Below are 13,960 nucleotides of genomic sequence, written 5' to 3' on the forward strand. Positions count from 1 at the left end.
GCCATCAGAGAGACGCAAATTAAAACCACAATGAGATATAACCTCACACAAGCCAGAATGGTCATCATTAATAAATCAACAAACAGGTGTTGGAGAGGATGTGGAGAAAAGGGAACCCTAGTGCACAGTTGAATGCTGACTAGTGCAGACACTGTGGAAAACAGCATGGAATTTCCTCAGAAATCTAAAAATGGAACTGCCTTTTGACTCAAGTGATTCCACTGCTATGAATAAATGCTAAGAATCCCAAAATACAAATTCAAAAGTACTTATGCACCCCAATACTGACAGCAGCACTATACAACAGCCGAGTGTTGGAACAGAAGTGCCTATCAGTAAATGGGTGGATCAAAAAACCATGGTACATTTACACAATGGAATTCTACACAGAAGAAAGAAAGGAGGAGCTTCTATCCTTTTGGGACAACATGGATGGATCCGGAGAGCATTATGCTAAGTAAAATAACTCAGGCAATGAAGGACAAATACCATGTGACATTAGTTACAAATGGAATCTAATAAACAAAATCAAATGAGAACAGAACCAGAGACATGGAAACATGGAACAGACAGACAGCTGTAGGGGGTTAGGGTGGAAGTGGAATGGTGGAAGGAAGGGGAAGGGACTAGTCAAAGAACATGTTATGACTTACCCATTGCCATGGACAAGGACAGGGACTGACTGGGGGCCAGAGGGGTAAGCTGGGTGGAAGGGGGCTAAGAAAACTGGGACGATAACAGAATAAACAGTAAGAAAATACTACATGTACTCAGGTATACGTAAGCACATATGTTAGCATTACTTGTGTATTATAAAAATACCTGAGGGCTGAAACCATTTGCAGACAATGTAAGCCACATGCTTTAAACAATCTACACTTATAATAACCTAATGAAAAGTAGTTAAGTGAGTGAAGACATGAATGACTAGTTCTCTCAGTAATCTCAGTATTACTGGGTAGGATCACAATACAGTTTTAAATATACACCCCAAAAATCCTTCCTTCAGGAGACATGTAAAGTATTCACAGACTCTCAATAATAATCGAACATTGGGAACAATTTAACAGAAAGATAATGTAATACTATACAATGGAAGATTAAACAATAATGAAAAATGCCACAAATCAAAGCTGTAAGCAAAGAAATAGATTTTCAAAGCATATCAGTGACTGAAAGAATCAAGTTATACAAACTGTAAGAAATACAAAGTTCAAAAATTTAAATAATGTACTTTTTAGAAATACATACTTATGTCATTAAACAATGACAAATTATGACAAAATCCATGCCTATCTCCTTTTGGGGTTAGTGAGGAGAGGCAAGGGATTTAGGATTTGTTCAGAAGCATGGAAACACATTATCTGCATTAGAAAGCATCAGTTTTTAGGTTGAAAATATTACCATAGTTTGCTGTGCATATGCACAATTTTTTGCCCAAATTTTTGAGGGAAAAATAAGGCTGCACATTATACATGGGTATAATGATTACATACCATAGGTATAATAACTCCATGTATAATGTGCACAAAAATGTGGGTGTGCATTATATATGGGAGCACATTATGCATGACAAAAATATGGTATTCAACATTGTGTTTTACAACTAATAAAGGGACTACAATAATTCTTTTGTAATTTTAAAAATATCATGATTAATTTTTTCTAATTTCCAAAAAGCAATTCAAAGTACATGAAAGTGTTAATAAGGAAGGCTATTAGTGGCTTTCTTCCTTTTTCCTTGGTTTGTATTTTCAATTTACCTTAACTAATCTCCAACACTTCTACCAGGAAGCAAAACCACTATCTATTTTTTGTGAAAACAGACCTGGCCAGTGCATATGTATAATATGAATAAATGGTAAGATGGTATATATACATAAAAACTGAAAATTTCGACATCCTAAAATCAGTACTTCTACTATCTGGATCAAGTATCTTGTAAAGCCTTCAATGCAGGTCAATCTAGATACGAAACCAAAGCTTTATCTTGACTCTAGCCAATATACGTGGTGAAACAATTATAAAAGGAATAATTCAACAATACATGAAAGTCTGATTTACTTCTGTCCCCAAATAAGCTACTTCAACTGGCTCTCCATGCGGGACGAAATTTCTATGTGATTAAGTCCAAATTTAGGACACCCAAATGGGTCTCTTGTATACAAGAAATCACCCTGTATCAAAAGAGTTTAGCATTTTATTAATTACTCTATTTGTTCCACAAGATGTATGCAACTAGGCATGCTAGATGAAGGTATTTCTTGATGCCTTCCTAGTGCTTTCAAACTACAAATATGAATAAGCTGGTCATAGCACTGGTTTTCTTTATCAAGCAGATAATCAGAAGAAGGTAGTTGTCCAATATTTATATATAAATAGAGCTGACGGACTACCACGGCTCCTAGCTGATAATTTCAAGTCATCATAACATTTTTGTGTCTACCCCATCACAAATGTAGGGAGAAAAAAGTGGTGGAATTGTGGCTATCCAAATTCTGGGTTTCTGACAGGTCATCCTGTGGCATTACATCTTAGTTTTATATGCAGTATGTGAAAACACCCTTTTGGGGCAGGATCATGAGGAAAAAGGCTTTCAAAATGCTAAATTGGCTTTCTGTAGCCTTCCTATTAATGTGAGTTGAAAGCCGTATTACCTCCTCCTCAGGAGACAGGTTCCCTTTTGTACTGCTGACAGGAAAACCACTTCCAAATTCTTTGGAATGAATGTCTGCTCCATACTCAACTGTCACATCCTCCTCAATGCTGCCCAGCAACCTCCAGAATTCCTTCTCCACAAGTTCTGTAGGTACCATCTGTGGTAACAGGGAGAGAAAATGATCGGCCCTAGTCTCTATGACAGGTCTCTATTCGATCTATTAAGACATAGAATTTTATATCCCCATTCCATGATCACAGGCATATACATACATGTACAGGCATGTTGAAGTAATTGGCCTTGAAGGAATCAGCCATTTCACCAAAGCTCTGCAACGTGTACTCCTGTGTAGCCTGCTCAAAGCCAAAGGCTTCAGGGGGCTTCTTACACTCCTGAAATAGAATATATTGCAGCAATAGAGGAACAACAGGCAAGAATCCAAAAGGAACAGCTTGATTCTCACATTATACTCCCACCTTTTTTTAATTTATTGGTGCATGCAGAAGATAGATAGATAATCTGATTTGCTATTTCCAGCAACCTTGTGGTATCAGAACAATGCTCTGACCAGCTGAGGAACCCAGCCATATAATTTTTCCTATGTTCCAGGAAGGTCAACTATCTTTAGTATCCATTAAACATGTTTCTTTGTTTTTATGGTTCATGTCATCTGAATTATAGTCCTTCCTCTTTACCTCCATTAAGTCTCTACCATCATACATCTAAGTCTTTGGAACCATTCTTGCTTATCATGTCACTGACAACTAATTAACACCTAAAAAGTATTAACTCAACCCAAGGATAGATTAAAAAATTAACAAGAACTAAACTTAAAATACTATGTTATACAAGCCATACCACCATGATACACTTTGGGCATCTCCAGTTCCCTCTGGGGATTTCAGGAAGAGATGGCAACAGGCAGAATATGTGGTAATGGTCATCACAGCCATCACAGAGAAGAAGTTTACCATCTTCATCCCCTCGACAACATATTTGGCAAATATGTGAGTTAATCTACCAGAAAAAATAAAATAAAATAAAAATAAAAGCTTCTTGCTCCTGATACATTACTTCAGGTTCCAGCTATCAATTTTGAACACCTATTGCCAATGAACAACTATGCAATGTTCTATTCTTTTTTTTTTGCAATGTTCTATTCTTAAGATCACCCATGAGTTGTCTGATACAAAATATGACAAGAAATAAAGAATTCCTAAATAATATAATGTTAACAAATGGACCGTGACTAAGATGTTTGGGAGCAACAAAGATGACTTTTTATCAATGTTATAAATCTAAATCCCAAAGGTATGAACTAGCATGGATCATTTTATAGAATTACATATGGTTAATAACACAGACTGTGTTAAAAACACCTTGTTGGCATACTACTTACATATGTCGGTACAGCAGTGACTCTGGGTCACAGCCAATTCCAATTTTATTTATATACACAACAGAAAAATCTACACACAGCTTAACTACAGAGTTTTAGTGTAAATAGTAGCGTTATTCACAGTAGCCTCAAACTAGAAACTACCAAAAAAACATCTGTGAAGGGTAAATCAGTAAGAAATTAAAGTCAAGTAGTATTTAATAAAATTGTACTTTAATGAAACACAATACAAGAATGTATACAATATGAACAAGTGTCTCAAACGTAACCTTAAAAAAATGCAAGGGTATGTATTGTTATAATGCTTGTTGGAAAGTAAAAAAGAAAACAAGCAAAGCTAATCTATACATTTTTTTGTGTGCACTGTATATTGCAATAAAAATAAAAGGTACTAGAACTAAGTGATCCACTAGTTGCAGCGGTTCAAGAAGAATCATAAATGGCTCCCAAGTTTGAATGACAAGAACTTGTGACAGTCGAAATGTAAAAAACACAGGGTCAACTGGGGATAAAGACAATGTTTCAGTCAACAGGTGGAGATGGTTAAGAGAAAGGAGTATGGAGCTCAAAATAGTGAGTTGTTCTAAGAATAAAACTACTGGGAATATGAACGTTTACAAAGTAGAAAATGGCAGACAAAAATTATAAAAACAAGGTGAAATTAGCCAGAGAAGAATGAGGATAATCAAAGAAAAGGGATTTACAATATCACTTTATAAAAATGTAGACACACTACAATATTTACAAAATCAGAAAAATCCTTCAGGTATGGGGTAAGAAAGTGGAAAAATTTATATATGTAAACATAAAAGTAAAGCAAGATCATAGAAGACAGTCACCGTTATGAAGATGGAGCAGTTACTAGAAAGTTCTAAAACACAGGAGATGTGACTTTTGGATCTAACTTTACATTAAATATGTTTTTTTAACCTTACTGTCCATCTGTGTCACCACAATAAAAGCTCAGAAGTAAATAGAAAAAAGGAGAATGAAAGTTAAATGAAATAACTTTAGGTTCCATCTAGTCCTAACAGTTCCAAACCAGTGTTAGAATATCACAGGTGTGTCCTTACAGACTCAGCATTGCTGTGGTTCTTCCGTAGCTGCATGGTCATCCTGGTGCAGGGCTTTAGGTTCAAATCCTCCTCAGGTAACACTGACATCATTTTTCCATCCCCCTTTTGACTCTCCATCATAATAGTGTGGGGGTATAGGATCCCTTCTTTATCTAAGAGAATCAGAGAGAAATCTGGAAATAAGTAAGTATGTTCTCCATCAAGATTAACAAATCATGTTTTCCACAATACTTGAGTACTTTACCCCTCACAGTGTGTCTGAGTCTAGTACGCTTCACACCTTTCTTCCTTGAAGTCTTGTTCTTGGCCATAATGCCCAGGCCCATCATCTTGGGACCTGCCCCATAGATCTGCAGCTTCTTCAACTCTGGATTCCTCTCAATGTCCTCGTCTGTCAGCACTGCCTATTAAAAGAAATTCAAAAAAATTAACTGATTTTTACATATATAGACACAATAAAAGCACAAGAGATCACATTAGAATCAATCAAATATCTCTACCTATTTTAAAGGTTTACTGTGTAATTTCCCCCTGAAGTAAAGTCATGGCTAGGCAGGAACAAATAAACAGACAAATCTGGGAGGTAATTAGCAGTTTATAACCCAAAAGCTATAAGGAAAAGACAGAATATTCCTATGTTTGCAAGGCTACTTAGGCTTAAATATAAAGCATAGAACTTATACTAGATACTTCAATAAGTACACTGTAAACAAGTCTATTCCTGCAACTGAGCTGAAGATGCAAATGAGAAGACAGGATTCCCATTCTGTTTAGAACTCAGATCGTTAGAAGTAACTCCTTTCTCCCTACATTGTAATCAGAGAGACGTGGGGAATTGGAAATCCACTAAATGTCAAAAAATACATATGTCATATTATACTATTATTACCTTCTTTCTCTTTTTAGTGGACACCTATTATCACCTATGTAGTAGGACTTTTTAAATTAAAGTCCTACTACATTTCTCCTTTCCATTTAAAGCCCAAGATTTACTTTTGTAACTTTTCTACACACAGAGAAACAAATATATTTTCTTGCTTTGTTTTATTCCTTAAATTATTTATGCAGGCAGTAAGACATGTTATTTGACAATACTACTGAGAAAAAGAGGGTCATCTAGGAACATGATAATGGTACTAAATACAATCTCCCAATGATCAGGAGAAGGGGATTCAAATAAACATGGAAGTCTGGTGCTCAAAATAGAGTTTTGTTCAAGAATGAAATTTTTGCCCTGGCTGGTGCGACTCACTGGACTGAGCAATGGCCTGAGAACCAAAGGGTCACCACTTCAATTCCCAGTCAGGGCACATGCCTGGGTTTTGGGCCAGGACCCCAGTAGGGTGCATAAGAGTGGCCACCACACATTGATGTTTCTCTCCCTCTTTCTCCTTCCTTCCTATCTCTAAAAATAAAAATAAATTCAAAAAATAAAATTTCTAAGATTATCAATATATATCTTCTAAACTTTTTTAGTAGCATATTATACTGCTATTTTAAAACCAATTTAAGCTACTCCTTTACCAGACCAACACTGAAAGTTTGATTTTTTGATATTATAAACAATGATATAATTAACTGTACTAATTATATTTTTTATTTACTACATTTTATGGTTTTTTAATACCTGGGGAAAAGAGGAAAATGCTTCCCTGCTGCTCCCAGGAACAGGTAATTCCTGGAGGCAGTAATTAATCTAGATGAGTATGTCTTTCTTGTACAAATGAATAAACCCCAAGTCCAGACACCCAACCACCTCATGAAATTCTAACTCACCAAGATAATAATTCCCCCGCTCTAAAACAACCAATACTGAGGAACCAAACAGAGACAGAAAGTTCCTATGCCCCAAAGACAGCTAGATTTGATCGAAATTAGTCAGTCCTGAAATGTTTATTCTACTCTGTCCTGCTTTTCTTCAGGAAACGCCAATTAAGGCTGTGGTCCTTATCTTCCACTTGTTCCTATTTGCCCCTTCCCTGACAATACTTCCCCTTGTGGCCCTATGTGGTATAGTTTCTACCAAAGTAGAAACCTATTTCTAGCAAAGTTCCAATTAGATTTTTATTTCAATGTCACTGAGTTCTACATGGTTATCATTCAGTGACATTTATAACTTAAGACCTGGGCACAAATAATTAATATCCACATATTTGTTCTAAAAGATGAACTATTAAAAGTTAAAAGAGGAGGGTATAAATATTTGAAATTTTAGTAATTTGAACATTTATAGTATCATTGAGTGCTAACATGTGCAGAAATATGCTGACTTCCTCATCCTTGCCACATTTTAATTTTACCAATAAGATATGTAAAAAGAAATATGTAGTCATTTTATGTGTTCAATTTCTAAGTGAGGTTAAACACTTTTCATTTATTGTTCACATGGGTTAATGAAGAAGATTGAAAGTATGCTTCAAAAGAAGATTCTATTAGGTATGTAGGGATGGCACTCCCTAATGCTATGAACATTATATTCCTTTGTAATGTTATATTATATAGTACATTAGAGTTAACTATGTCATATACACTATATATACACACATCACATTAACATATCTTCTAGCAAAGCAAATACCTTTTAAAACATAGATTATTTCAGACATGTTACTCTTCCTTCCATATAGTCTGTATAAAGTGGAAGATGTGTTTGTCCTTGTAATTTCTTACTGAATTTACTTGATTGTTTTTCTACCTTATGGTGAATTTAACTGTTTTCCTTTTTAATATTTTAGAAGTACAAATCCTTTATTTATTTATCATATAGTTTTCAAGGATTTTAAAAATATTGAAACCAAGTAAACAATACCACTCTTTAAGAAGGAAAATGTCTTAAGATTCTTTGATTCTGAAATAGTTTTGTACCCTTACCTGCTACTTACTACTTTTAAACCAATGTTATTTCCAGGTTATAATATGCTCATTTTTTTCCTCAATGTTCAGATACTTCTTGCTATAAAAAACTAAAAAAGCACCTATGAAATCCAGAATCCACATGAATTTCAAGAATCTAAACTAGATTTTTCTTTGTCATTTCTCCATTCTACATTCCACTGATAAAATATCTTAAAATTTAAAGTGTAGGAGTAGAAGCTGACACAAGAAAAATTCTGAGATGTCCTACACTGTATCACAATAGGTCTGATAGTGGGAAGAAGAGAGAGAATTAACAGAGCCTTGGGCTGAAACTAAAGAAATCCTGAATGTATGTGGAAACTTTGAATCCACTTCCAGGCTCTCTCTCAGATTATATGTGAACAGAACAGAACTTACACATGAACTTCAGAGGCTGTTGTTGGCCCACTAGCACCAGAAGCAGCAGACATTTTTTCCTTATGGACTGTATCTACCTATCCTGGAACTTTCCCCCCTTCACTTTTCCCATTCCCTTACCTACAGCCAGCATAAATCCTTTCAAAACCACCTATATCTTCTCCCAACTGACTGTATGAAATGGCTCTGTCAATGCCACAATGCAGACACGTCTGTCTTCTCCACAAGCTCTGCTCTGAGTCAACATACATTTTCATAACAATTTGACTGTTTTATTAAATGCTTTTGGGACTGAAACCTTTTCTGAAAAAAGACTCTGTCTGGGCCAAATTTTTATGAAAATGTATGATGACATACAAAATACGCTAGCAAGAAAAATTTTAAGACTGTATCGTTTGTATGGGTTTTTTTATATGGTATTTAAAATCTTGAAAACCTTTGTAACTAACAAGAAAGTACTCTTATGAGGTTAGGAAATTGTTTATAATAGCTTTATATAATTCTTCATATAACAAATGACCCAGCATTTGTTTGCCATTGATATGCAAACAAATTCACACAGAGCCATACCTCCTCTGTAGGGCTTCTGAGCTCCAAAGACAAGATTCTTCTGCCTTAACCCTCCCAAAGCCATATGCTAGTCAACTGAGACCTATCTCCCCATGCTGGATAGAGCCTGCCAAAATTGTGCAGAGTATCCACCTAGCCAATCCTGAACTGTTACTCTGCCTAGTTTTGTCCTTCCCTCAGAAACCCAAATAAAGGCCCCTTCTTCCTTCTAACCCAAGCTCACGCCCTCTACTGTGGCATTTGTGATAATCCATGTCTCCTGAATATAGTAAGTTTTGTTTCCTGAGCCTTCCTTATGCCACCTCCTGTGGTCACACTGGAATGATCTCAAAAAAGAACAAGACAAAAACCAACATTTAAAAAAAATGTTTATAGCATGCTTTGTAAAAGGCAAAATATTTATTATACAATCTGAAGAGAAACCAGAGTATAGTTTGCTTTATAAAGAGCATCACATTATTCACAAAAATTAACCCCCAAAACAGTATTTTAAGAAATATTTGCTTTTAAACAATGTAAAAGCTAAACTATAAAGAAGAAAATATTGCAAACCATGCTGACCAAATACCTCACTTCATTTTCAATGAATTCAACCTTGAGGAATATATGTTAAGAAAAAGAAGAAGTGTTTTCTAGAAATGTACTCTCCCCTCAAGAAAGTCCCAAAGATAAATTTTGGCAGTTTATGGATGAAAAAAAGAGGCACTCACATCAGGCTGCAGTTTTTTCGACCGGCGACCATAGCTGCTGAACTTGGAAGGCTGTAGTGACTGTCTAAAGGGAATGCTGTGTGGTTTGTGTTCCTTGCCTTTTTCCTCGCTGTCAACTGGATGAGTGTTACACTGCTGGAGATGGGGAAAAAATGTCATCATCGAGAATTAAGTTAACATTTGGCAAATAACAAAACAATGCATTCACATTCTAAATCTCTGGGAATGAAAATGGTAATTACAGAAATCAATCCTTCTCTTGTTCTTTGGAACGACAGAACACATATCTCAAGAACTTGTCTACGTGTAGAGGAATTTGTTTTACGTATGTCTTTGCCTTGTAAATACAATGGACCTCTCCTTGTGTTTTAATTTCCTCATCTGAAAAACTGGCAATAAAAATATCAATTCCAACAGAATTATGTAATGTTTTAAAATAATATGCATTTAAACACATGTACTTTTGTTAAAAACGTCTTTGCAAATGAGAGAAACTTTAGAAACTTACCATTTAAAATACCTGCTAAATCAGTTCCCACTTTTAACCCCACATAATACCAAGATTTTATCCCTCCATTCTCTTGAACTGAAGTGCCTTCGAAAACTTTAGTAGTTGAGGTTTATTATCTAATTATTTTTCATGGAGAATGGCCTAAACTAGGAACTCCTTTTCTCTAACATCTACTGCAAGATCATGTCCATAAAGACACCAAGCCTCTAGTACAAACAGAAAGGATACTACAATTCTCATCTAGCTGCCCTAGCAGGTATAAAACTTTTTCATAGCTGCAAAATATTGTCCATGGCTTCTATCAATTACCTTCTGTCAATTAACTCAGCACTCCCTAAAGCTTAACTAGTCAGCACCAAGCCCAACCAACATAAAAGAGCAAAATCACAGCAGACTGCAAACCATCTAATGGCCCTCACAAGGTTCGCTCCAGATTGAAATATTTCATAGGGGTAAATGATGCGTTCATAATGAGATCTTAGCAGGGACCCAATGTTTTTGCCTGGTGGGTAGTTGAGGTGCTGGGCCACTCGGGCCCACCGACGGTTCTTGCAAATGGCTTCATAGCCCCCTTCCTCCATCACAACCTAAAGGAATTAAGAACGAGTATAGTTAACTGTGAGCAGACTAAAAAGATACCTAAAAAAATAAAGCTTAAAATATGAACTATGTACTCCACCAATGCCAAACATTCCAAAGACTCAAAGACTCTATCAAGAAATGTTAGACGTAAATCTAGAACGCTCTACATTCTCTCCTTTTCTGCCCAGAGACATAATGTTCAACTATAGAGAGTTTTCCAAGACAGCACTCTTGTGTTCTTTTTACTTGGTTTTCTTTTTGAAAACAGAGCTACTCCTACCTTACTAAGGCTATAAAGGTCCAATATTCTCCGCTCCACATTGGGAACTTTTAATGAAGAACCTTGGAATTCCCAGAATTTTGCAATTTTGTCCAAGTATATCAGTTTCACTCTGGTCTGAGCCTGGGGAAAAAGACAGGCTAGTTTAAGAATAAAGTAGATCAACAAGCATTGTTTGTAGTATGTACAGTTCTCTACCAGGCTGGAGCCTATATATCATTGCCTAAATAACCATTACTGTTTATAAAAAGCTCAAATGCGCTGATTCTTTAAATTGAACGTAATGCTCAGAAAGTGATGCCTGAATCAAAATCCGAAGTCTTAAATTTTAAAGTATTACACTTGAGCTCAAAGAGGGCTGAACACGACTGCAGTGGGGAGGGGGCACACCCGAGAACACCAGAATTATTTCCTGGAGGGCTAGCCCCTTGTAGTACAGGCTTCCCGGCTATATAGGTGTTCTTGAAACCCACTGGATCAGTGCACCAGCTGGCATTGTTGTGTGAGGCTGTGTTCTGCTTCAGTGAATTGTTTTTAAGACTCTAAATCTGTTTGCCCATCTCATGATGGGAGATACACGAGCATGCCTGCCCACATGGTGTGGAGTGTTTAGCAGTTTTAACAAAATAATTGCATGACCTCCATTCCCCACCTTCCCTATTCACCTGATCTCACCCTGAGAGTCTTGTTCTTGTTTCTCTGAATGAAAAAAGTCCTCCAAGGGAAACATTTTGGCAATGTAAAAGAAGTGAAACAAAAAACAGAAGAAGCACTAAAATGCATCAAAATCCACAAATTCAAAAACTGAGCAGTATAAAAATGTTTCTAGGTGTATTACATGAGATAGAAAGTTCTTTGCAGGTAACTGCAGTTTAAACATGTAATGAATACACAATTTTTTTAGAACTAAATTCTGGGTTTTTTGGTCCCACTTCATATTTAGGCTTAACTCAAATTATTTTCATTAGCATGCTCACCTTGAGTCCACAGACCCAAAAGTGAAGGGAATGAAGTATTTTTATATTTTAAAAGGTGTTAAAACCTGGACATGAAACCAGTTTCTGAATTGTCCTTGCTTTATGCTACATTATTTTGGAGCTTCCAGCCACTAAAAAGAGTCAAAAATCATACTAGCAAAAAAAAACACAGGAAACCATTCATGCATTTTCCATATTTAATAGTAAGCTAAGTGTACTGTATTAACTGCTTTAAAAATCAACCTTTGCCTCCCGCACTTACTAACACATTTCTAAATGTACTCCATTTTACACAAGAAGAAAAAACACAACCCTTAGTTTTAGCTGGTAATTTAGAACATATTTTTGCCCTCAACTTTGTTTTTTGTAAAAGACATCACGGAAAATCCAAAATGACAAAATATGAGTATGGAGAGAAAAAAAGGGACAGAGGTAGTATCTCTGTACTTGACAGCTCTAATTTTAGCTTATTCTAAGACTGTAGTATGTCATTCATGTCTACATACTTAAAGCTTTCATGTCTTGGCATTTTGCATAAGCTTTTTTCCAAGATCAATAAACATTGTGGGAAATGATGCAGCTGAGATTAGAATCAAAATACACTTCAATCTAATTTCTTACACGAATACAAAGCTTCTAGTAAAATGAGATTAAGAGTTTAGATTGTCATAGAAGGTGACTTTTCAGTTTACCTCTAGTTCACTCAGCCTCTGGACTCGAGGAATAAATTTAAAGTTGTCAATTTCCACTGCAAAGGGAGGCTGCCAGTCCTGTTAGTTTAAAAACACACAAACTGGTTATTATGATACAATACAGGATAAACGTGATAAGAAGTGAAACCCTGTGTATCTCTGTTTTTAACACTTCAGGTTGTTTTCCTAGAAAATTTGAAATTGTTGTCAGTGAGTAAGTTGGGGGAATAGGGGCTAAAGCAATAACGAAAACTCTCTTTTGCGTGTGTCCTACAAAAACGTAAACAACAACAACAAAAACTCGTCAAACTTAGGTGTAAAAAGTGTTTAAAATAAATGTCTGGCTTTCCAGGCTGGTAAGACTAGGAAGAGCTAATAATCAAGCTTTAAAAATCTAACAATCTCTTGTGCACTTTCGAATCCGACCTTTTGTTTCCCAAAAGAGTCACACGTTTAAGTCTACAGATTCCAGCGACCGGATATGAGCGTTTTGACGGAGAATGTTCTAGTGAGACGTTTTTAAAAAAGAGAAATTGGCGAGCAACTGGAGGGCTGAAGTAACTGGTAAGAGTTTGTGGTTTTAAGTATGAAGCTTTTTTAAAGAGTCGTGCACTACGCCACACTGACTCCAACGCTACTCTCGTCCACGCCCCCCCCCCCCAATTTTGTTTCAGAGGCTTACCTCGGGCGGGCGGATCTTGCAAATGCCCGACTTTTCGGCGATGGGCCTGATTTTCGCGATGTAGCCAAGCGGGTCTCGAAATTCGTCCCATGTAGGTTCGAACACAGGGCACTCAGGTGGCGGGAGGAATTCTTTAGTCCCCGAATCCATGTCCGTTTAGGAGGCTAATACCTAAAAGCAGTTTCGCTATTCTTCCGTTGACAAAGTCCCTCCTAGCTAAACAAGGAGGCCCACAGGGACCTCATTTTCCACCGAATTCCTGAGGTGTTTGAAAACATTTAGCAGCCTACCAATCGCGGACAGTCTCCTATCACCATCTTGACCCTTCAGCTTTTCCGCTTCTTTACGTATTTCCGGTCTCTTTACGGATCGCGTCACTCACTTGCGGATTGATTCTTAAACTCTCAATTACATCCAACCTAAAAGGTACGTGTACGCTAGGTGAAAGCTTAGGACGAGAGCAATTTCACCAGAGTTGAAACAAAGCAAAACACAAAATACCAGGTGAAATAATATTAAATAGTTCTACAATCAAATACGATACTGAAG

At 36.4% G+C, this 13,960-nt stretch overlaps 1 protein-coding gene across 4 annotated transcripts in view; it reads right to left on the bottom strand.

Annotated features, from left to right (window-relative positions):
• Positions 1-13,729, bottom strand: part of LOC139440637 (lysine-specific demethylase 5D-like) — a 35,482-nt gene extending 21,753 nt beyond the window's left edge. For 3 of the 4 annotated variants that reach the window (XM_071220488.1, XM_071220489.1, XM_071220486.1), the window contains exons 1-10: positions 13,412-13,729; positions 12,730-12,807; positions 11,061-11,183; positions 10,618-10,785; positions 9,688-9,822; positions 5,379-5,538; positions 5,132-5,286; positions 3,518-3,676; positions 2,932-3,051; positions 2,658-2,816 (exon numbers count right to left, since the gene is read on the bottom strand). In XM_071220488.1, coding sequence (XP_071076589.1) covers positions 2,658-2,816; positions 2,932-3,051; positions 3,518-3,676; positions 5,132-5,286; positions 5,379-5,538; positions 9,688-9,822; positions 10,618-10,785; positions 11,061-11,183; positions 12,730-12,807; positions 13,412-13,561 — 1,407 coding nt within the window. In that variant the 5' untranslated portion in view covers positions 13,562-13,729. The remainder of the gene's footprint in view (positions 1-2,657; positions 2,817-2,931; positions 3,052-3,517; positions 3,677-5,131; positions 5,287-5,378; positions 5,539-9,687; positions 9,823-10,617; positions 10,786-11,060; positions 11,184-12,729; positions 12,808-13,411) is intronic. The other variant, XM_071220487.1, reaches the window with a different exon arrangement.
• Positions 13,730-13,960: the final 231 nt, after the last annotated feature.

The sequence above is a fragment of the Desmodus rotundus genome, unplaced genomic scaffold (genome assembly GCF_022682495.2).
Source record: "Desmodus rotundus isolate HL8 unplaced genomic scaffold, HLdesRot8A.1 manual_scaffold_42, whole genome shotgun sequence".
Classification (NCBI taxonomy): Eukaryota; Metazoa; Chordata; class Mammalia; order Chiroptera; family Phyllostomidae; genus Desmodus; species Desmodus rotundus.